We start from the raw sequence: 23,606 nt of genomic DNA on the forward strand, positions 1-23,606 counted from the left end.
AAGACAAAGGCATCATTCGTAGATGTTTGAGCATGCCGTCGATTCACGTGTCACCGCCTTCCGCCGTATGCCGGTGGCATCACTTTGGACACCCATGAACAGCCGCATGTTCATCGTCATCAGATCCGCAAATTGGAAAAGGTACACCATGAGTGGGATGCCTACCAGCATATATAAGCGGTATTACTAGAGAGATCGGTCTATCACATACAGCCATCAAGACAATTGGAGAAGATGCTACTCTGGAGCCGCTGATCTTGATCCCACCTAACCTATTCTGGGAAAAAATGGGCTATGTTGATAGGGCTTTCTGGGGGTCGTTCGGACTGAGTTGAAGCAACTGGATTGATTTGCTTATAGGAGCTTGATTGGATTTCAAAAGTTAAAAAAAGCTTTGATCAGTAGTATGCGGCCCTTTTATACCTATCTACTGTTGGTGGCGGTCAGTCAAGCGCCTCGAGTCAACTGTTTTGAAAATTGCATTCATTGTCTGGAGAAGTCGGACGAGCGAGCTTGATTATTTATGGACGCATGGTTTAGGACTGAAAATGACCAACCGCGTTTTGGTGCTCCCGGATGGCTTAAGTTCGCTCCTTATTCTGTTGCTTGACTGGATTAGGTTACAACTTACAAGGTAAGCAAGCAAGCATACATGGTGTGGAAGGCCTTATGTAAAGGCCAACCTACTTCAGAACTCCCTGGGTAGATACAAGGATTGCATGTGCAACTGAGTCGAATTTCTAATCCAACAACGAATTCTGTCAGATTACCTGGCTTGTCAAATGCACCTATCTCGCCCAACAAGCAATTGATTTTGAACGTAAATACCAGAACTGTCTCAAGTCTCAAGCTATCCCCACCTTTTATTTGAAGCTAGGATCCACCCGTTGAACAACGTTCAACGACGACCCGAAAATCTAACAATTTCGCGACGCGATCCTTGAAGCTATTCTCAACGTCACCATCTGCAGCTACAACAATCGCCGCGTCCCCGCTCCTCGGAACGGTATAGCTACATTGATTTGGCTCTGAGCGGCAGTGGGGGGTTTTTTTTTTTTTTTTTAAGATAGCGACGTTGATGGGCACCGTACTCTTTGTCCAATTTTCCGTAAACCCGGTGGGGTGTTCGCCAGAGAGATGGCCACCAAAATGTCAGTACTTCCTACTGTCTAAGCTGACTCCAATAGTTGGAATCCCTTCTGACACAGCGCAATTCCAGATTCGTCTTTGGCAGTGTCAACGGACAACTGCAGTCTGCCTTTTCTAAACTAGCGACTCTCCAAGCAAAGAACAATTTCGCCTTTGCCATCGTCGCGGGCAACCTATTTACCGAAGCAGACGACGATGCTGTCGCTGCACTGCTTAATGGCGAAATTAAAGTCCCATTACCAACCTACTTCACCGTCGGCTCAACACCGCTGCCACCCCGAATCGTCGAGAAGATAGTGGCCGAGGAGGAAATATGCGAGAACCTCCACTATCTCAACAAACGAAGCGTGACCAAGACTTCTGAGGGCGTGCGGATCGCAACTTTGGGCGGCCTGCTCGACACCAACATCCTCGGGCAATCCAAGGAACACCACCTCCCATTTCATACCGCTGAGGACGCCAAGGCGCTGCGCGGCGCCAACTCGGCTGATATCCTCCTCACTGCAACATGGCCTGCGGCAGTCTGGAACGGCTCCCGCGTCAACCTTGCAGTTGACCCCACGACGATTCCTAGCAGCGAGACTGTGGCTGAGCTGTGCGCTGCTCTCAAACCGAAATATCACTTTGCAATGAATTCCTCTGATGTCTTTTACGAGCGCGAAGCCTTCTTCCATCCACCAAAGAGTGAGGGTGAGACCAGCTTTGACATCACACGGTTTCTGTCTCTCGCTAGCTTCGGCAACCCGAGCAAGGCGAAGGCGATGTACGCATTCAGCCTGCAGACCGAGACAGTATCGACACTGCCCACTGGTACTACCGTGTCGCCATTCTACAAAAGCGGGTCCAAAAAGCGAACTGCAGATGAGGCCGAGGGCTACTCACGCTTTGCTAGGGATGATGATGGAGACCGTCGAAACAATAAGAGGCGAAGAAACGACAGGAACAGGTCTCCCCCGCCTGGACCAGACCGTTGCTTCTTTTGCCTGTCGAATCCTAACCTACCGACCCATATGGTCTGCACAATCGGCGAGGATGCGTATGTTGCTACTGCCAAAGGACCGCTCCCATCCGCACAGACTTTCCAGGAACAGGGTCTCAGCTTTCCGGCTCACATGATCATTGTACCACTCACTCACGCCCCGACATTGACCACGAAGCATATGGGAGCCGAGGCCGACGCCACCTTCAAGGAATGCACACGCTTCCGCGAATCGCTGCAAGCCATGGTATCCTCTTTGAGCAAGCATAAGCTGGGGACCGTATCGTGGGAGATTAGCAGGGAGCGCGGCATTCACCCTCACTGGCAAGTCATGCCGATCTCAACCGACATGATAAAGAGGGGCCTTGTTGAGGCGGCTTTCCAAGTCGAGGCAGAGAACACAAAGTTGCCAAAGCTTGAGGAACGCGATTTTGGACTTGGCGATGAAGTCGAGGGTGATTATTTCCGCGTGTGGATATATGCCGAGGACGACGACGAAAATGGAGGCAGCATAATCAGCAAGTGTCTACTTATGCGCTTCGACCAGACAGTGCGATTTGACCTTCAATTTGGCCGCAAGGTCATGGCAAAACTTTTAGGCTTGGATAAGCGCTTTCAGTGGCGTGACTGTGTTCAGACCGAACAGGAGGAGAAACAGGAGGCGGATGCTATCCGCGAAGCGTTCAAGCCCTGGGATTTTACGGCATAACAGCATAATTTGACAGTTGACAAAAAGCGGCACGAGGGAGTGGCATAGGCGTATTATTGCATGGAGTCTCGGCGTATTTGGACTTGAAAGAAATCTACTTGCATTCTCTCGATTGGGTACCTACCTCAGGTAGCTTCGCGATGCTCTCCGGACATTAGATCGGCAAATTTCAGATAATACCATGGGTTGATGGGCTGGGACTTTTACAGGGTCAATGCTTCTGCCTAACAAGAATTGACAAAAACCTAACCCAGCCTCAATAGCAAGGGATATTGGTTCCCTGCCTCTTGTACATAGGCTCCCAACCCACTGACAACTCACAAAGCCACAATTAACAATAAGCAAATCGATCTCACACTTGGCAGGCCCACTGACGAGGTCCAAAATAGAGCCGAATGGAAGGGGATGATGCACTTGGCCCTGCCTGATCGGCACTACATGGTCTGTGCACCCCCTCAATTGGGACAAACTGTAGGAAATGCTTGCAAGGGTCCTTTAGCGTTCAACGAAACCATTCCTGCCATCAGAAACCGGGTTTCTTAGCGTGGTTCCTCTGCAGTGGATATGTCACCTTTGACGGTGGGCGTAGAATCTGGTCTTCTGTCCTCGTATCTTTAAAGCCACCTCAATCCACGTTTGTTTTTCAATATTTCCATCGATGCTTGCAGATACTGGAACAGTTCTGCAAACGAACAAAAATGCCGGCCGATAGGAAGTCTGGCGACGGCAGGAACTCGCTCGACTCCGTCTCGTCCATCTCGACAACTAGTATTGTATTCGATCATCTCAACGACCTAGAGACCCACAAGAAGCAACGACGACCGCCACTAATGGCAGAACCCATCCGCCGCGACGATCGCCTGTCAGACTTTGACGAGGACGACCCCCTCAAGGAGGAGATAGATAGGGAGGGAGACCTAGAAACCGGTCCGTTCCTCGCCAGCCGCGATGTGTACACAGTGGGCGGGAAACAGATGGACCGCAAGTTCCGGCGCATCATGATCGTGGTGGCCGGCTTGCTGGTCGCGGCGTGGGTGGGTGGTCTGTTTGTATACATCGCATCCAAGTCGTACAAGCACGCATCCACGGTCGAACACGATCCGGAAAAGACAAAAGCCGCGTCCCTAACGAGCGGGAAGAAGATAACGATGGATCAAATCAGGTCCGGGACATGGTATGCCAACTCGCACGACATCAGCTGGATTGAGGGTCCCAAAGGCGAGGACGGCTTGATGATTGAGATTGACGCCGAGGGGAAGGATTATATCGTTGTCGAGGACGTGCGTGCCGAGAACCCAGATTCCTCGACTGAAGCGAAAGTCGACGTGACGGCAAGCCGGCGGACTCTGATGAAGACGGGGAGCTTTCGATACCAGGGCCACCTGCACATGCCATCCGGCGGGCAGCCGAGTCGTGACCAGCAAAAGGTTCTGCTACGCACAGAACAGAAGAACAATTGGCGGCACTCGCACACAGCGTATTACTGGATCTGGGATGTTGCGACTCAAACTGCCGAGCCTCTCATACCGGGAAGCCCCGATGTCAGGGTACAGAATGCGCAATGGAGTCCTACAAGTGACGCAATAGTCTTTACAAGAGAAAACAACCTTTACCTACGCAACGTCGGCTCCAAAAAGGTTACACAAATCACCAAGGATGGCGGGGCCGACCTTTTCTACGGCGTTCCGGACTGGGTCTACGAGGAGGAGGTCATCGCAGGTGCCAGCACAACGTGGTGGTCAGAAGATGGAAAATATGTCGCATTCCTTCGTACCAACGAGACCGGAGTGCCCGCATTCCCAGTGCAGTACTTCATGTCTAGGCCTAGTGGAGAGAAGCCCAAGGCCGGGGAGGAGACGTACCCAGAAGTGCGCGACATCAAGTACCCACGCCCGGGCTCTCACAATCCCGTGGTTGATGTCCAGTTTTATGATATCGCCCGCGGCGATGTCTTTTCTGTCGACATCACTGGTGGTTTTGCCGACGACGATCGGCTTATCACGACGGTTCTTTGGGCTGGGAGCCAAGTCATTGTCAAGGAGACAAATCGTGTCAGCGACATCATGCGCGTGGTGCTAATTGACGTGGACAAGCGGACGGGAAAGACAGCACGCACTGTCGATGTTGGGAATATCGATGGCGGCTGGTTCGAGATCTCACAGAAGACCAAATATATTCCTGCTGACCCCAAGAGAGGCCGCGATAAGGATGGGTACATCGACACGGTCATTCACAACGACGGCGACCATCTCGCATACTTTTCGCCTCCCGACAACCCGGAACCTGTCATGTTGACATCGGGTCCGGGTTGGGAGGTAGTTGACGCGCCTTCAGCAGTCGACCTCGAAAACAATCTCGTCTACTTCATTGCGACCAAAGAAGGCAGCACACAACGCCACATCTACAGCGTGCAGTTCGACGGTAAAAACATGAAGCCATTTACGGACACCGAGGCCAAGGGATACTACGACGTCAGCTTTTCCTCGGGGGCTGGCTATGCCCTGCTCAGTTACAAGGGCCCCAAGATTCCCTGGCAAAAGGTCGTCAGCACACCAGCCAACAAGCAAAGATATGAGGCTGTCATCGAGGAAAACGAGGAATTGGCGGAAAATGCGCGCAAGTACGACCTGCCGTTACTGAATTACGGTACTTTGGATGTTGAAGGTGTGCAAATCAACTACGTGGAAAGAAGGCCACCGCAGTTCAGTGAGAAGAAAAAGTACCCAGTGCTGTTCCAGCAGTACAGCGGACCAGGATCACAGTCAGTAAGCCAGAAATTCACCGTAGATTTTCAGAGCTACGTTGCCGCATCGCTGGGATACATCGTTGTAACCGTCGACGGGCGTGGCACTGGCTTCATCGGACGCAAGAACCGCGTTCTCGTCCGCGGCAGGCTTGGTGAGATCGAAGCGCAGGATCAGATCGCCGCAGCCAAACACTGGGCCAGCCTCGGATACGTCGACTCTTCGCGTATTGCCATCTGGGGCTGGTCTTATGGTGGCTTCCAGACGCTCAAGACGCTCGAGGCGGATGCTGGCAAGACGTTCAGCTACGGCATGGCGGTGGCGCCCGTTACCGACTGGCGCTTCTACGACTCGATCTACACGGAGCGATACATGCTCACGCCGCAGCAGAACGCGGATGGCTACGCCAAGAGCGCTGTCCACAACGTCAGCGCGCTGGCCTCTAACAAGCGATTCCTTCTGATGCATGGCGCCTCAGACGACAATGTGCATTTTCAGAACTCGTTGACTCTGCTGGACAATCTGGACATGGGCGGAGTGGAAAATTATGACGTCCATGTCTTCCCGGACAGTGACCACAGCATCTTTTTCCATAATGCCAACCACATCATCTACGACAGTAAGTTGCCATTTCTTAGCCCAAGATGCCCACGGGATGCCTCGGAATGGTTGATCTAATACGCATACTAATTATTACAGAGCTTGAGAACTGGCTGGTCAACGCATTCAACGGCGAGTGGCTCAAGGTCAACAATGCAAAGCCTGTAGAGCTAGCACACCCTTCTCAGCTTGCTAGGGAAAGGGAAAAAGCGAAGCTGAGGAAGCGGTGGCAAGAGATTCAGAACAAGTAGATTTCTTTTGTAGCAAGCGGCAATATGTAGGATTCAAATCGAACGACGTATGAACTTTTCAGAAAGGACTATATATAAGTTTTCTACACAAACAACCATGTATGAGATAGATATATTCGCAGACACTACCGTGTTAAATAGCAGATTATTGTTGTTGTATAGCTGGGCGGATATATAACATTGTCTTTTGAGCAGACCTGTACATAGTATATATTCGCAGACGTTCGTCTGCATGCGATTTCTCTGCATGTAACAAATATGGCGCTCGTCATGCACCAAGAAATCTAGAACTAACTGTCAGATGCTATCTGTGTTTGGAACCAATATCGGCTTGCGTTGGCGATCAAGGTGACCCCTCATCAGCTACGTCACACCTACGTCTGGGTATTAACCGCCTGGGTTCACGAAATCCACCTTGTCACAAAAACAAGCCTGCGCATTGAATGCGAGTACATGATAGATTGTTGTTTTGCCTGAAATTTTGATCTCTGGTTGACAATGACTGCGGATACCAAGCTCGAAATGTCTGCGGCCACAAGAGAAGTGTTGGCGCGAGTGCGGCGCTTGGTCCCACCAATGCTGGACAAATTCCACAAAGGTGGGCGTCTCTTTTCTTCCGTCATGACGATCGCATCACGCCTGGCTGGGCAGGCAGCCGCAATCAACAATCAAACCCTCGAAAAATGGGCTAACCTAATGTGTTCTATCTGCCGCAGGCCAATTGGGTCGCGTCGGCGTCATCGGAGGTAGTGAAGACTACACCGGCGCGCCGTATTTCTCTGCCATGGCCAGCGCACGTCTCGGATGCGACATGGTTAGTACCTTTGCCCGCTTGATTCCTACCCTCGTTGTTTTGTATCTTGCGTTGACCGTCAGATGTCATCTAGTCACATGTCATCTGCACGCCGGCCGCCGCCGCAGTCATCAAGACGTACAGCCCGAACCTGATGGTGCACCCGCTAATGCGCCAGAGCTCCTCCGCCGGCTCGAGCACCGCCGGCGACGAACACGACCCAGACCCGGAAAAAGTCGCGTCGCCAATTATACAGATGCTATCTCGCCTGCACGTCCTCGTGATAGGGCCGGGGCTTGGCCGCGATCCGTTGATGCAAGACACGTGCGCGCGAGTCGTGGCCGCGGCTAGGGAACGCAACATGCCTCTGGTGCTGGACGCGGATGCCCTGCAACTGGTGCAGAAAGACCCGGCGTTGGTCAGGGGCTACAGGCTCGCCGTGCTGACGCCCAACGTGGTCGAGTTTGGAAGGCTGGCGAGTGCGCTGGGCATCCAAGACGCCAAGGAAGGGGACACGGCCACCGCGAGGGCCGACGCGCTCGCCAGGGCGCTGGGAGGAGTCACGATTGTTCAAAAGGGCGGCAAAGACATCATCAGCAACGGTGGGGACAGGGACGCGCTCGTCGTCGACCTCGAGGGCGGCAAGAAGCGCAGCGGTGGGCAGGGAGACACGCTGACGGGCAGCATCGCGACGATGCTGGCGTGGCGCAAGGCGGCGCTCGACGGCCTGTGGGACGGTAGCAGCGAGGGATGGCAGGAGGTTGGCGGCGAGGGCCAGGGCCAGGGCCAGGGCAGCGAGACAGTGCGGTTGGCTGTGTTTGGCGGGTGCGCCGTGACGAGGGAGTGCTCGAGGCTGGCGTTTGCGAAGAAAGGGAGGAGTCTGCAGGCCAGTGATCTCACAGACGAGGTGCACCAGGCGTTTTTGAATCTACTGGGAGAGGAAGGGAATGATGCGAAGCTTTGAAGGATTCGCATGCGAAGACTTAACTGTGTTTCGTGTCTGGAGGGACAAATGTACAATTCTGCAATTGACTATACATAGATACATGGTATATTTCTGCAAGACCTAGCAGATCCTGGACTGAAGTTGACTTCTTTCTGCCACTCGGGCGTGGCTGACGTGGGTTTTTGTTCAACTGGGATTGCCGCGTTGCACAGTCTTTACCCCCTTCCCAAGAGGACGAGAAAGACACACCATGATCATGGACACTAAGATGAACCGTATTTGACTTTCTGCTTATTCCTGGCTACCGTTATGCTTTTTTTTTTTTTTTTTTTTTTAAATATACTCCAGTCCCTTTCAATCTGCCACTCATTTATTTGCGTACCTTCCATGTACGTTTTTTGAGCTCTACCATATTCATTATTGTATATTCTCTCCGAAACTCCACCTCCTCATTACTATTATTGTTGATATCGTTGTTATTTGCTGTATTTTGGTACACCTGGGGTTAGATAATCCCTGCAACTCGCAGGCAAACAAGTAGAGGGATTGGATCGCGTTCTCACTTATGCGTTGACGAACGGCTTTTTCACCTTTTAACGAACATACTCTTCTGTGTATATCAAATTAATTACACCCATTACCTCACCGATACATATAAGTACCCGCAACCTTTTGAACAGACCTCAAGTCTACTTTCTCAACAACAGCATATATATACGGCCTTTGAACATCGAATGAGTGATACTCGCGTTGTCCAGTGTATAGTATCTGTCTAACGTCGAATATATAGGTACTTGATTATTGAGCATATTGTATGGGCCCATGGCTCGCATTGAAGGCTATCCTCATCTCTAGAGCAATCGCAGCCTCTTTTCGATAAAGTTGGGTATAACATAATGTTCTCCCCTCTGCGCATCGAGTCCCAGACAACTCCTCCATGCTGATCTGCCTATACGTCGTATTAATAACTTCCCCTTTTAGGGTTATATTTATTCTTTCGGGTTTAACCGTGTAGTCCCCTGGGTTCTACGCTTTCTAAGTGTTGACATTGGGTATTTTCATATATGTTACCCCTAGATATGTGATTCAATACATTATATAGCGGTTGGGTATCTTGACTACACGCAGATGAGCTGCGATCAGGTTGCTTGAACGAAACAACGTCCCCTTTGAATAAGGGTTCTCAATAGATCTGATATAAAATACATGAACGGCCCGTGCTTCATGGCCCCAATTCTATTACGCTTGTGTGCCTACCTCTCCAGAGTTTAGTCTTTGCCACCCATGTATATTGTAACCCGCCTACTTTGATTGCCCGGCATCTAGCCAGCCCACGGCGATGGGACTTGATCCAACATCAAGGCTAATTTGCGACCTTCGACAGCCTTCTGTTACATCCATCTACTTTTTCTTGTCCCCTTGCAGGCCGTAGCACCCCGTAAATATCTTTGTGTTTACGGTACACCAACCAGGGGCATCATGAACTGTGTTTTCCATCCCGTGGTACCAAAACTGCTAGTTGAACTTTTACCGAGATCATACAGAAAAAAAAAAAAAAAAAAAAAACTTAAAATAAAAACTTTCGGGGATTTGTTATTTTTTTTTTTTTCGCCTGCGTGTTTAATATGACTCGTGATACTTGAGGTGCCGCGGCGTTGAACCGATGGATCTGGACATCGGCCGGAGAGTTTGCGGACGGTGGCGCGATTGGAGAATGCACATTTCGGATGCAAAGGAATTTTTTTTTCCGTGATGCCTTTTGCAAAGAAGAAAAAAAGATAACGTCATGCAAGGGGTTTGAAACTCCGGCGATGGTAATGTACGCAGTTGAATGCAGGGGGGGGCGATATCATCACGGCATATACAAAAGAGGTCCATGGCTACAAGCTTTCATTGTTAATATTTGTGATGTGATTGGGGCCGGGAGCTCGATAATCCGTCGAGTAGACTAAAATAATGTCGCCCTTGTGGCGCACATGGAAAGACGGACAACAAACGACCGCGGTTCAGACAAGACAGACAGACGCGCTTGCCTACTTGATCTAAGTTCCCCCTAAGCTCGACGCCAAAATATGTCGCACGCCACTTCGTACCGGACCCTTGCTTACCTTGCAGTGGAGGTCCGAACATAATTATAACACAGCTAGCTGGAATAAGGGATATATGCAATGAATAGGGAGGAGCGGAAAGGTTGGGCGGAAATAGGAGATGCCTACTGGTGGCGGCCTTCCTCACAAGTTCACAAAACGGGCCCCCGGACGAGAGCATGAATCAGGCATGCAACGCGCGAGGGAGAGAAAAAAAAAAAAAAAAAAAAGTGCCGGGCGAGAGCCGGAGGAGAGGAGGTCCGCACAGACGTCAAGCTAGTTCTGAAAAGCGGCGCTGGCGGGAGGGAGGGGCGGAACGCCAAAAAGAAGCTAGACTAGATGGCTGTATGCAAGCAAGCGGCCAAGCCATGCGGAAATGGTTATCCAGAGTTGCAGTATAACGCACTGACTGCAGGTACAAAACACGGTGGATGAATCCTTTGCACACCGGTACCCTTTTACGACTTGATACCTGCCCCAAGTGGTATATGCTTAGGTATACTCGGTGTGCTACTATGCGTCTTTGGGAAATCGCATCGCCGTTGATAAGCTCACCGGGCGCCGATCAAATATTATGGCTGACAATTCTGACAAAATTGACAGGCATGGCCTTTGAAGGCTGAGACAACACGATAGTCGTCAATCAGTCCAGGAACCCAGTCCGATCATAGATGTGCATGGGAAGGAGGGTTCAGATGACAGAACCCGACAAAGCTGCAACTATCAGACCGAATGGAGCACGGCAGTTCACCGTAGTTATCTGATGTTTTGCTCACCGGTGGATGCGTGTACCAAGTGTCTTGGCGGTGAACCGAACAAACCTGCAAACATCCTCAGTTATTTTTATTTTATTTTGAATAGATGGTACGGCACTATGGCACTTGGTACTTCGTTTAAACTTCGTACCGTACTGCATGGAAGTTTGGGCAGATTGATCGCGAGGTTTGGAAATGATCAAATCACGATCAGATTTCCAGCTTTAGTTAGACTGTCGGCGGCTCTTGGCCGCGTCCCTTATTTTTCTACCACAGGAAGGCTTCGTATACCTTGTAAGCGTCTCCTCTTCCCAACTGCAGGGAGCGTCCTTGTTCCATAAGCTCACGGACCTCACGTCAAGCTGTCAACGTTGGATTCTGACGTCGAGCCGAACCAACGTCTAATTTTTGTTTTGTGCTCATGCTCGGTAATGCACCGAACCCTCCACTTGGCACATGAGCAGGCACTAGACTAGTAATACAACGTAGAGATTGCCTAGTTTGACCCGTGAGGCATTGCCGTCCTCAAATGGAGTCGACCCCTCATGACTTAGACGATTCGATTCCCGATTTAGGCCTACTCTATATGTAGATCTATACCTATACTATGCTATGTAAAACATCAGTCAGATTGCTTGTCATGACAATCGCCGACTTTTTTTTTCTTTTGTCAATCTGGGTAAAGCTAGCGCACGGCCCATGGCCCACGGAAGCCAATGGGAGCTTGAGCGCACGGTTTCGATGCCTGGGATCTCAGACTTTGTCTATCGCTGCCATGTGAGTAAGGGACAAGGGATTAAACCACATGGATCCCAAAACACCGTGGTTGGTTGGCCGGTTTCTTTTTGGTAATGATTCTCGTCACCCGAGAACAAATTGTGGAAAAGTAAAGGCAAGAGAGGGGAGAAAAAAAAAAAAAGAAGCGTGATATGCCGATCCGTTCGTTACCCTACTGTGTTCTTGCAGGTCATTTGACAAGGATCGGATGGATGGGCGGCAACGGCTAATGCAACCATGCATCCATCCAGATTTGTCCATTGTTGATTATTCTTTTTTTTTTCCTTCTCCTCTTTGCAGCAAAATTCGTTGCTATGACGGTTAGTTTCGATCGATTTGAGTGTTCGAACCAAATTGGTCTATCCATTTTGCTTTCATGCAAAACCTTGTCTGAGATCGTGGCTGGTGGCTGACAGGCTGGCAGATACGTCTTAATTCTTTCTTTGTTCTGTTCAATCGCAAAAATGAGATGTGCTAATTACCAAGGTTGCAGGTTACTACGAAGTATTTGCGACTGGTTATCCACAAGGGTGTCATCAAACTAAATTGTGGGCCGGTGGATACCGCGGGGGTTGGTCCTGTCAAGTCAAATGTGCTGAATTTGTGACAAGGCTGTAAGCTCGCATTGTAATAATGCAACCGACCAGCAACCGGCTTGCCGGGCGGCAATGTACAGAAGCAAATGCAGAGGACAGGACAAAATAACCAAAGCAAAGCTCTTCCCGAAGGTTGCAACCCTGCACTGCAAGATGAGCCAATATAGCAAGCACGGGGAAGCAATTGATCTCGCGTGAGCTAACCAAGTTGCTAGCTAGCCGACGAGGCCATTGCTACGTCGTACATCACCGTAAGTGAGGCTGAGGCTGTCAAAGGCTACATTGTAATTTCTGATAAGGATCATGGCCAGAAGGTATATGATGACTTGATTCGACAGTGACTCGCGCCTGAAATACTGTATAGGGAATCCCGGTAGCAATCATGGCAAGCATAGGTTAGGATCACAGCCGGAATTTTTCTGACGAATACTGTCTGTCATGTGTCAGTCAACCCGTCAACCCACAGTCCGAAGTGAATGAACAAGGAGTGGAATAATGAACAAAGACTAGACCGGATAATGAGTAAGGATTGGATAATGAAGATAACAATTGTGAAAATTGACGCATCGCATTGTACTAACTGTAAATATTTGACCAGCTGGATCCATTTGACGTCTAGACTGTCAACTCCTCCTTGATTATAGGGGGTCTAAACAGGGGCTTTGTTCTCCAACTGGTAATGCTCGTCACGCAACCTTGCTCAAGGCGTACAACGAGGTAGGAGGTAGGGGCCTGGTGGGTCCATCAGCTCGTCAAAGCACTCAATGCCTGCAAACATCGACAGCTCCCCGCTCGAATTGCCCAATCAAATCGGCGGCCTTTTCGCTCAATCAACGGTAGCTTTACTGTACTGTACACCGTCACTCTTTACTGGTACGGATTGGACGCCTTCAAGGGTCCCTCGCTCCAAATCGACCAGGCTCAACTGCGTACTGTAGTAGGGCCTAAATGCACCACAACTTGATTTGATTTGATTTGTTTTCTTCCCGCCGGACCGGGACTGGATCTACTCCATATCTCGCCTGGCTTCACTCTTGGACAGCCTACCTGGTGTTGACTAGGAGGTAGCGCGTGGGGTTGCTTAGTACCTAGGAATCGGGCAATTAATCACTCAACCGTCGAATTCAAATTCCATCTCTCGAGTCTCTCATTCAAGTTTGTGGAACGCCCCCTCGTTTTTTTGTCTTGGTTGTGACTTTGATCTTGATGCTTGGTGGTTCCCTATGGCCATGCGACTCTTGCTGTTACCGTCTGTTGTCTAGCTCATACAATACACAGAAACGACCAAAGACACGGAAACAGCAGGGAGACAAGAGACAGACAGATACGGCAGAGCAATCGAAGCGTAGAAGGTATGTGGTTTCGGCCGTTTTCTTTTTATTTTTCTTTTCCTGTCGGCCCCAAGGCGCCGCCCTGTCTACCCGTGCCCGTTCGCCCTCCGCGGTTCTCTCCAAAGGGAAGGAGCAGCCGCTTTGCAGATCGCCTACTTAGGTCGCCAGTAACTGCCTTGTCACCCAGCCATCTCCCATCACCAGTGTCTCAACCTGTAAAACGCCACCACCAGTCTGCTCCCATCAACCTCGACTACTCCCACATGCGCCTTCTTGTCTACCTAGACAACCATCTACTAGCTGGCCGTTCACGATACATGGGGGAAAAGAAAAAAAAAGAGACAGAAAATAAAAGAGAAACAAACGCAAATTAAAACCACTCACTTCCCCCCCACCGACCCTGGCTTTGAAGATCTGCATCTCTTCACCTCCACCTCACCTGGATCAGCACCCCTCAACTTATGACCCTACCCGGCTTGAACTGACCTTCAGTGTTGCGCAAATTTCAGCCAGAGACCGGTCCAAAACAGCCTTGACTTGCAATCGGGAAACACAACAGCTTCAAGACGTCGCACCTGCTCGCTGTGGCGCTCGCCCTCCCACACGGGACTCGGCCACACGACGCACCTTCAGGTACCGGCAGCACACAATCTCTTTTGCTGCCGCCGCCTCGTCGCTGTTGTGCGAGGTCACACTGGCTCCAGCGGCGTCCTGCTCGGCCGGTGCGACGCACAAGGGTTGATATGTCCTCGCCGTGGCCGCGAAGAAATCGCCTGACCTGCGCCTCTTGACTCTAAACCCTGGTCGCCTCTCTTTCAGGCAAGAACACACGGCCCTGCGGTTCTCGCTTGATCGGTTGCTTGCTTTCCTTGGACCTGCAAGCTGCGACCATCCACGCCTCACCAGACTCGAATCGGCCGGCCGGAGCATTCCATAGCCAGTCGTCAATCACCCCTGCGTCAGATCCCGGCTCGGCTACGCTGTTCCTCCTCAAAATATGTTTGTCGGCACCAACTCGAACCGGGTTATCCCCCCGGATAACTCCCTTACCATGGCCTCTGTTATGGCCCATGGTTTTGAGAGGTTGCTTGCAAAGGGCAAGCTCAGTTCTAGGCGAAAACAAAAAATACCATTGAGATCGCCCGTTTTTGGCTCTTTTCCCGACAGCAGCGCCTCATCATCCTCTTCGGAATCGGCTTTCGCACTTGCAGACGAACAGAGCCTTTTCCCAGAACCGTCCTTCATTCGACCAACTACCTCCAGGATGCTTGCCAGAGACGAAAAGTCGCCGTCGTGCAAGCGTTTGAACGATACCCTCGATGCGAAAAGGTCGCCGAGGTCTTCGCGCCGTTTCTCGGCTTCAGAGTCGCACAGCAGTGGTGCTAGCAGCATCCGCAGTAGCGTGCGGAGCAGCACCCGCAGCTCAACGCCAAGGATACCCCGGCGCTCCTCGTCACTGGTTGCTCAACAACGCGAGGAGCACCCGTCTCTCGCATCTCTGCTGCATTATGAGTTCACCGAGGGTGAAAGCAAGAACGCCAAACGTTCACTCAACACTCTCTGCGCGCCAGTGTCCCACATAGATCCAGCACCTATGGCACAGCTTGAGAAGTTCCCAAGCCTCGATGATAACCCCCCTACTCCGCCACCAAAGGACGATTATCGCCTTCACTTCAGCCAAGCCGGTAACAAACCTGCATCCCCAAGAATTCTTAGCCCCAGCGTATCACACCCGCAAACTCTACAGGCTGCTGCGCAACGGAGACTGCGACCATCTCTAAGCTCACGGTCAGCACCGGATCTTGCTGCTCGGAGCGCAAGCCAGCAAGATCAAACAGAATCGGTGATAGGATGGCAGAGGCTCGCCAACCTACGCATCGACACTACCAAATCAGTGAGGACATTCCACAACCGATCCCTGTCTTCTGATATTGTCCTGCAGGAGCCTGCCGTTGGTGATTTTCTTGGTCTTAGCGATGACGACATAGCCGAGGAAAGACCACCCACACCTCCTGCTTCGTCGATTCAGTCCGCTGTCGCCAGGAAGACCCCCGGTTCAGAGAGTGAAACTACACAACAGCCAGTTGTCGCGCCCAAATCGCCAATTCGATCGCCCCGAAAGTTGAGCGTGGATTGTGAACCAGCCTCCCCTCCGCCTTTGGCGCCAGCACCAACGCCCCTTTCCGTAAAGCGAATTTCGGCTCACCTGTCGATGGGTACAACTGAAGATCGAGCGGCTGCGATGGCCGCTTTTGAGGTGGCTCGAATCGCATCACGATACAGCTTCGATCTCATCTACATCATCGACATGTGGCCCAAGCACATGCTCCGAAGAAAACCCTCGTCTGCGATGGCACGTGATCCTTTCGGTACATCTACCTTGGCTTCGCCACGGAGGTCTGGCTCTATCCGCACCAGCAAACACACTCGAACACCCTCAACCCATTCATCTACCTTTTCCGAAGCCCACAATGATACCAACTCAGACCGGGTGTATGAGAACACTGGTCTCGACTATCGATTTCTTGCTGCCTACGGTCTTCACACTGTCAAGCCGCCGCTAGAGATCGCCTATAGCGTTCACTCAAAGATTTTGAAGCATGATGGGTGGATCGAATATCGACAGTCGGAGCGAAACGATAATGAATTCGCACGTGGCTATGCCTGTTCCTTCTACACTGGTTGTGCGCCTACAGAAAACTACCACAGCAGGAATTCCTCTCTTGCAAGCACAAGCGAGGCGTCAATAGCCGAAGAGTCTGTCGCCACGTCGCCACGACTTGACAAAGGAAAGTCTGCCACGAGGTCACGCAGCGCAACAAACCGATCCGCCCACAACCGTGGCATTGTATTTGCTGCCTATCGTAAGCGACAGCTTGATGGAGAAGCACCTGGTCTCAGCCGCGAAGATCTCAAGGGCATGCAACTCGATGCAGAGACGCTAGTTAACATGATAGTTGACTGTCACAAGGTCAAGCGGAGGACTGAGCAACAGATGAAGACAGACTCCCGTCAGCGTCGTCCTTCTGCGGCCATGCAAAACCCTGCGGAGACTGCTCGCACCGTGAATGATGCCCGCGCTGAGCATTAAATTCAACAATAACGATGACCCACCGCACTGCAGTCCTAACCCCAAGTTTCTGTAATCTTTTCCTTGAACCCCCCTTTTTTTGGCAACAAAAGTTCGTTCTATAAGCATTGATAGTTATGCATGGTGGCGCATACCTTTTACAGCAAAGATTCACATCCCTCATTTACAAGAAACGTTTTCCTTGTACCACTTCTGGACGCTTTCTATGCTCTCTGTCCCCTGAACTATACCCAATCTGAAGTCTTTTTTTTTCTTTTTCCTTTGTTCGTTGTTTTTTACTCGCATATTAGCGGCATTTAGTATGCGAGACTTCACGACATTATCATGATGTGTACCGCCGATTCGGTTAGACCTAGACTAGGTGCCCAAGCCTCTTTTGGCATGGACAGTTGACGTGGACAGTTATCGCCTGATGGCGATGCTCTCATTAATATATAATGGGACAAATTAAAGAGACTCGCCTCCGCCCAGTGATAAATAACCACGTTACTACTTTTGGATATCTGATGATAGCATCGAATAAATGCTTACTTTAGATAGTACCATTATACCTGATGGCGAAAATGCCTTGCATATTTTCCTCCCTATCCTCCTATCTATTCTGCTATAGATTCCCCTACACTTTTCTACCAATTATAGTGTTTCTGAGTAGCTGAACCGGCTCGCATAAGCTGGAACACCCCATTGTTCTCTTTGGGCATCGCTTTAGAGGGAAAGAGGGCGAGGCAAAAGTGAGAGAGAAGTGGGGAGAAAGAAAACCTTACGGTAATCGATGCATGTGCATCAAGCAAAACTGCAGCTTCCTCACGCACAACAAACCCTACACTACCAAGCCCTACACTTTCTTGATGCTTTAATCAGATGAAAGTCGATCCCCGAAGAAATTTATAATCTCGACACTCTCTTGTCTGCCGAGAAGTGTTCTTTCCCACCTGGTCATCGCTTTACATCCACTCCTCAGCAACGTTCTTTCGCCGGAATATTGTTCAACACTCTATGCGATAGCAACGGCATAGAGAGGAGTCTGCAAAACAGGCTTGTCGCTATCACATACCATCTTACTCGCAGACCCTTCCAACTTGATCATCATATCATCATGGGAGACGGCAGCCCGGCCGTAGATATGGCCTCCTCAAATTCATCGACCAAAGAAGCCTTTGCGGAAGTACCCAAGACCGACAATACGGCATCGACAGAATCTTTGTCGGCGCCGGTCGTCCGGAAGCTCGTGACTCTGCGGAGAATCAACAAGATCAAGCAGCTAACAAGCTCAAAATTTGTGGCCATCACGGTCGACGGCTGGGAGGTGGTGGTCAACACCAGACGTGTTCAGCGGCAGTTCGAGGAGGGCCAGGTGGTAGTCTACTTCCAGATTGACAGTTTCATCCCCGATAACGACGGAAATTTCTGGGAAGAAATGGTTATGTCGGCAGAATTATTCCAGAAGAGGCGGGGATTCCGGGTTCGGACCGTCCGAATTGGAAAATCCAGCTTGATATCACAGGGAAGGGTCTTTCACCTCAACGATTACCCACGCATCAAGCGTATGGTCTTGGAGCTCCAAGAGCTGCACGGCGAGGAGGAGGGTCTGGCAAGGGCCATGCAAATGTCGTTTGATCACGTCCTCGGCGTCGTCAAGTGGGACGTGGACGTGCAGGACAAGGGCAGGTCCTACGGCCCGCCGCCGCCCATGATCCCAAGCACGGGCTTGTACAGGATCCAGGACATGACGAAGCTCTGGGACAAGCACGCAGCCACCAGGGTCCAGATCACCGAGAAGCTGGACGGCCGCACGGTATCAATCTACTTTGTGCGCAACGACTCCCCCTTTGCAAAGTGCCTCCCGGAACTGCACGACTTCGCCGACGACACCGACGCAGACGAGCGCCAGCGGCGGCTGTGCGTGTTCCCGCACGGCCGCGTCGGCGTCTGCGCCTACGGCCGGGATCTCGTGTGCGCGCCCGACAGCAAGGTCTGGGAGGTGCTGGAGGGGCTGGGGATCCCCGACCGGCTGGCGGGGGACGGCCGCACCGCCGTGATGCAGGGCGAACTGGTAGGCCCTTGTGTCGTGCCGGGTAACAGCCTCGCGTACGACAGCTGCGACCAGGACGAGTTTTATGCCTTTTCGCTCTGGACCGAGCACGGCAAGCACGACGGTTTCGACGACGAGGAGACGCAGCGGCATGCGCTCCTGTGTATGGGCGTGCCGGTCGTCCCGCTCGTGGGCTACTTCACCATCGGGGAGTTTGGAAAGTCGGTCGAGGAGATGCTCGCAAAGGCGGATGGCCAGGGGTTCAGGGGAGAGGGCCACGTCCGCGAGGGGTTTATACTGAAGAACGCAAGGGAGAACATTAAAATCAAGGTCATTTCTAATGTCTGGTTGGAGAAGTATTTGGGGTGAGCCGGCCGGTGGGGTTTGCTCGGTTGCGAAAAGCAATTCGTTTTTTTTTCTTTTCATTTCTGTCGGGGTCTATTGGTGCTGTTTAAGCCCATCCGCCGAGTATCATTCAAATATGGGGTCCCAGACCTTATCACATCCCTTTTCCCTCCCTTGCTGATTCCCACAGAAAAACAAACAGGCTGGTTAATAATACATTGAAGAAATATAAGTTTTTTTTCCATCATCGACCATTCCATCCATGCACCCAAACCACCGAATAATCCTCAGGCAGTGCAGGCAAAGTCGCAGCTGAGCCCGGCCTGGGTGGCGACCAACTCAGCCCTGCACTCGCCAGCGCCGCTCGCCTGGCCGACGCAGCAGTTGGACGCGCAGTCGGCCTTGCTGAGGCACTGGCCCGTGATGAACTGGGACTTGTTGCCCTTGCCGACGTTTTGGCTGCCCGACTTGGCAGAATCGACTCTGCACGTGCCGGGCGCCGCAGCGGCACCTCCCCCGGTGGTCCTGTTGCCGGCTGCAGGGGCTGCGATCGGAGCGGCGACTGAAGGAGGAGGAGAAGCAGCAGCAGCAGCAGCAGCAGCAGCCGGAGCAGTGGCGGAGCCGTTGTCGCCAAAGCCGCAGCCCGTCTTGCCGGCTACGTTGCCAACAGCGAGGCCGGAGCAGATGCCGATTGACGAGTCGCCGGCGATTCCAGCGCAGCAGGCGGGCTGGGCGCAGTCGGCGGTGCTCCTGCAGGCGCCGGTGATGAACTGCTTGCCGGCGCCGTTGCCGACGTTTCTGGCTCCGGAGGGGTCGGGGGTGATGGGCTGAGGGGTGGCGAAGGCCAGGGTGACGACTTTATGTTTATTTTGAGTTAGTCTTTTTTTTTTGGCGATGTGATGGGATGATCGACCAAGAGAGGTGGGGTGAACCACAACGCATAATGGGACAACTCACATGCCAGGAGGGCCGGGATTGATGGGCGAACCATTTTTTTTTTTTTTTTTTTTTTTTTGAGATTCGATGAAGCTTAACGAAGAATAAAATTATAAAAATAACAACCGAGTGGGAAGTATGTAATGCGCAAGAGAAATGAGACACCGGGTCTCTGGGATGATCACAGATCACCGGATGAATCGAACAGATGAAAACCAAAAAAGGGAAGGAAAAAAAAAAAAAAAACGTTTTCTCAAGGCGTTGAAAAAAAAGACTTTTTTGGTACAAAGCAGATAATCAGATGCAACGTGCTGTAGGACTCTGCTGGACTTTTATATCCGGGACTTGACATGTCTCTGCGGATTTGGTGGCCTGTCCCTCTTGGGCTGCAGCCGGCAACAGCGGGAAGATCCTGCCCGGCACATGTTTCCTTGTTTCTCCTAGCTGAGCGATGCGGTGGCCTCAACCCCAGATCACGGTTCCAACTTGGGTCGTCTCCTTCTCAATTCGGCATATTCAGTATAGTACTGTACGGGTACGCAGCACAACAAGCCAGGCAGGAGAAGGGCGCCACAAACGGAGCCCCTCCGAAGCACTTTCTGTTACAGGAGGAAGGCTTAGGGAGGTCCAAGTGCCGGTGGCGCAAGACGTTTGGGCCAATTGTGTGGCGGAGATTGGGGCGGGGATTTCCCGATTGGGAACTCGTGGAGTTCTCAACAAAGTTTCAAAACCTCGTTTTCTAAACGCTTCAAACCCTTGTTCGCCTTTTTGTTTTGCTAAAGTGCTACGGCGAGGTTGTATTTACAATGTATCTGCCGCCGTCTGGAGTGCTGCTCGGATTGATTGCGTCAACCACGTCGTTTGTTACTTTCCCTGGGGAGGGCGTCAGCAACAGGCCGCCTCCTTTTTTGCTTCCTTCGTCGCGCCAGTGTTCGACCCCTTACAAGTGCGACCACCAAAACGTCTGCCGTTCAAGTGAGCCGCTCCAAGCTTGGTGATACAATAGACGCCCTCCCACAGCCCGATCCGCAAAAATCCAGCCTGTCTGTTTTCTCTACCGTCCTGCAGAGTCGATATCCATCGCTCATTCGCCCGCCTGGGCTTCGGCTTTCCCTCGATCCGGTTCCTCCCCTGAACTCCCGGGTTTCGGCCCCTCATCTAATGTCAATGGCGGTGTTGTCACTCGGAAGAGTTTTTGCTTGTCCGCACAGCCATTGGACCCATTGCAAATAAGGAATCCAGTTTATAAGTCAAAATCCCAAATTTTTGATTCTTGTGTCAATCAACCTATGGAGAAGTCCAGTGGTGAATGGCTTGCATCTAGTTTTCCGACTCTGGGTTCTTTTATCCTGGATGGATAAAGACACCAATGTTGGGAATGCCAGTATGCGAAAGCCCGCAATGCGCCAAACTACCTATCCTTGCGCCGTTTTTCAAAGGAGTGAATGCTTTTTGTTTCCCCGCCCCATTGCTCATTTCATCTCGTAAACCATTGCAAAAGCCAAACCCATTCTTGTTTATGATTCCATCGTTTTGCCTAAAGAGATCAGATTTTGTCAGCAGAAGCTCACAGCTCGGGCAGATTATGAGCAAGCGTTGGGAACCTACCCTGATGGGAGCCCGATGGGTCGTTGATGATGTCCGCTTAGGCGGAACCAATGGAGTAGCTGCCGTCCGCGTTGATGCGCGGGACGCCACCGACCTGAGCGATAGCGTTCGTGATCGCAGTCTGGAGAGTGGCGGGGAGCGTCCCAACGATGCTCGTCAACTGGCCAAGGGTGGCACCCGCGGTACCCTGGAGCGTGCCGGGAACAGTGCCGATGAGGGCGAGAGCAGTGTTGATCTGGGCCAGCAGGGCAGACTCGGCGGCAGTGAGCTGACGTCCCAAGCCCGTAAGTACCGACTGGGCCTGGGCCAGGAGCTGGGCCTGAGCAGCGCTGATGCCATTGGGCACCTGGCCGAGGATAGCCACGAGGTTGCTCACGGTGGTGCCGAGGTTGAGGGTGTTGAGGAGCGAGCCCAGAAGCCCGGTGAGACCCGGAATGATACCAAGGTTGAAGGTGATCGCACCGGTCTGCCTGGCAACGAGCGCATTGCTACCGACCAGAGCATTGCCGGTGCCGGCCTCGAGATCCAGAGGGGCGGCAATGGCGGTCGAGGCCGAGGCGAGAAGAATGGCGAACTTGGAGAACTGCATGTTTGCTGATTGAAGAGGATTGAAAGCTTGGTGCTTAGATGCTGGAGTTGCTGGAGTTGCTAGACTTCTGTTGGCGATGGATCAATGTCCGGAGGAGCTGGGCTGGCTGATGAGGGCTGGCTGATGTGAGCTGAGCTGTTGAGTGCTTGATGATCCGGAAAACAAAGATGGATTTGTCGAGAGAATCCAGCCGGCTATTTATCCTCCAGAGAACTCGCTCAAAACCCTCATCATTATTGCTACATCTTACTCTACATGTCAGAATCTCAAAGCATATCCCATAGCTGAATTGGAGCTGAGAACGTGGACTTGCAAGTCAAAAGGCGCTATCAGCCCAAGGGGCGTTGAGCTTCCGCACGTGGCGGCAAACCGACCAATCACCCAAGAGCTAAGACACAACTTGTTGCCTTGTAAATGCCATGCCGCTACACTTTGTTAACGCCTAGTTTAAGTTAGCGTTTTAACAAAGGAGGAAAACATCACCACTTACACATTGTCATGCCTGGGAAATATGCCATATCAAATCCCATCGTATCCACTGAATTCCACAAAACCGTACTACCGCATTCAGCTTCCACCAACAACCACAAGTCACGATCTGGAATTGTACACTAAGTATGGGTCTTCCCCGCATTACTAACCAACATAGAACGCCAAAGCTGAAAGAAAACCCTCCGTTCAGATCTGTGGTAAGCGCCACCAGTAGGAGCTCTGTTGAGCGTGGCTCGCGATCCCCGAGATATAGGCAGCTTCTATTCGTGTTCAACCGATCTGGAAAGGCAAAGAAACAAGTGCAAGACCTATCCAAGCAAGGTAGACATGAACACAAGTACTCATAAACGTCATCGGCTTCATACAGACTCGACGCCCCAACCCGAGCTGAATGAAGCCCTAGACGTTGGCCGAGATCTATATTTACAAACCTCGTTGCATTTACCATCCAGATAAACTTTCAGCCCAGCCTACCTTTGACAGCCTCCGTCTACTCGGCGGCAGCCAATGGCGTCCGCCCTCGGCCCTGCCGGAGTCTTGGCCGTGAGGGCGAACCAAGGCAGGGTCGAGCCCGAAAGAGCCGCTGCTTCTAGGAGTCGACGCATCCAGGCCCGATCTGCCATCAGCCAGTGCCGGGATGTAGTATGCGCCGCGTAGCTGGCTGGTGCGGGAGAAAGGCAACGCAGTCTACCAAGCTTTGCCTACCCAATGGAGCTTCATCTTGGGCTGTGGTATCGCCAACCGGGGTCTCGAGCTGAGAAAGAAATATTGAAGTCTAAAGTGCCTTGGCTGTAAG

The 23,606-nt window shown here is 51.7% G+C and overlaps 7 protein-coding genes across 7 annotated transcripts; 5 read left to right on the forward strand and 2 right to left on the reverse strand.

Moving 5' to 3' along the window:
• Window positions 1–1,137: 1,137 nt before the first annotated feature.
• Window positions 1,138–2,837, forward strand: PpBr36_03758 (uncharacterized protein; the record flags this gene model as incomplete). Its single annotated transcript, XM_029890928.1, has 2 exons — window positions 1,138–1,151; window positions 1,220–2,837. The coding sequence occupies 2 exons, from the start codon at window positions 1,138–1,140 to the stop codon at window positions 2,835–2,837; spliced, it is 1,632 nt and encodes a 543-aa protein (XP_029753082.1).
• Window positions 2,838–3,535: 698 nt separating this feature from the next.
• Window positions 3,536–8,189, forward strand: PpBr36_03759 (uncharacterized protein; the record flags this gene model as incomplete). Its single annotated transcript, XM_029890929.1, has 3 exons — window positions 3,536–6,200; window positions 7,149–7,246; window positions 7,320–8,189. 3 exons carry the CDS (start codon window positions 3,536–3,538, stop codon window positions 8,187–8,189), a joined length of 3,633 nt encoding a protein of 1,210 aa, XP_029753081.1.
• A 6,089-nt stretch (window positions 8,190–14,278) lies between these two features.
• On the reverse strand, window positions 14,279–14,647 carry PpBr36_03760 (uncharacterized protein; the record flags this gene model as incomplete). The annotated part of the gene is made up of 1 exon (XM_029890930.1): window positions 14,279–14,647. One exon carries the CDS (start codon window positions 14,645–14,647, stop codon window positions 14,279–14,281), a length of 369 nt encoding a protein of 122 aa, XP_029754012.1.
• Window positions 14,648–14,714: 67 nt separating this feature from the next.
• On the forward strand, window positions 14,715–16,808 carry PpBr36_03761 (uncharacterized protein; the record flags this gene model as incomplete). The annotated part of the gene is made up of 1 exon (XM_029890931.1): window positions 14,715–16,808. One exon carries the CDS (start codon window positions 14,715–14,717, stop codon window positions 16,806–16,808), a length of 2,094 nt encoding a protein of 697 aa, XP_029754013.1.
• Window positions 16,809–17,904: 1,096 nt separating this feature from the next.
• Window positions 17,905–19,209, forward strand: PpBr36_03762 (uncharacterized protein; the record flags this gene model as incomplete). Its single annotated transcript, XM_029890932.1, has 1 exon — window positions 17,905–19,209. One exon carries the CDS (start codon window positions 17,905–17,907, stop codon window positions 19,207–19,209), a length of 1,305 nt encoding a protein of 434 aa, XP_029754010.1.
• Window positions 19,210–19,472: 263 nt separating this feature from the next.
• PpBr36_03763 (uncharacterized protein) lies at window positions 19,473–22,318 on the reverse strand (the record flags this gene model as incomplete). Its single annotated transcript, XM_029890933.1, has 2 exons — window positions 19,473–20,041; window positions 21,778–22,318. 2 exons carry the CDS (start codon window positions 22,316–22,318, stop codon window positions 19,473–19,475), a joined length of 1,110 nt encoding a protein of 369 aa, XP_029754011.1.
• PpBr36_03764 (uncharacterized protein) lies at window positions 21,491–22,327 on the forward strand (the record flags this gene model as incomplete). Its single annotated transcript, XM_029890934.1, has 2 exons — window positions 21,491–21,505; window positions 21,665–22,327. 2 exons carry the CDS (start codon window positions 21,491–21,493, stop codon window positions 22,325–22,327), a joined length of 678 nt encoding a protein of 225 aa, XP_029754008.1.
• Window positions 22,328–23,606: the final 1,279 nt, after the last annotated feature.

Source organism: Pyricularia pennisetigena, chromosome 3 (genome assembly GCF_004337985.1).
Source record: "Pyricularia pennisetigena strain Br36 chromosome 3, whole genome shotgun sequence".
Taxonomy (NCBI): Eukaryota; Fungi; Ascomycota; class Sordariomycetes; order Magnaporthales; family Pyriculariaceae; genus Pyricularia; species Pyricularia pennisetigena.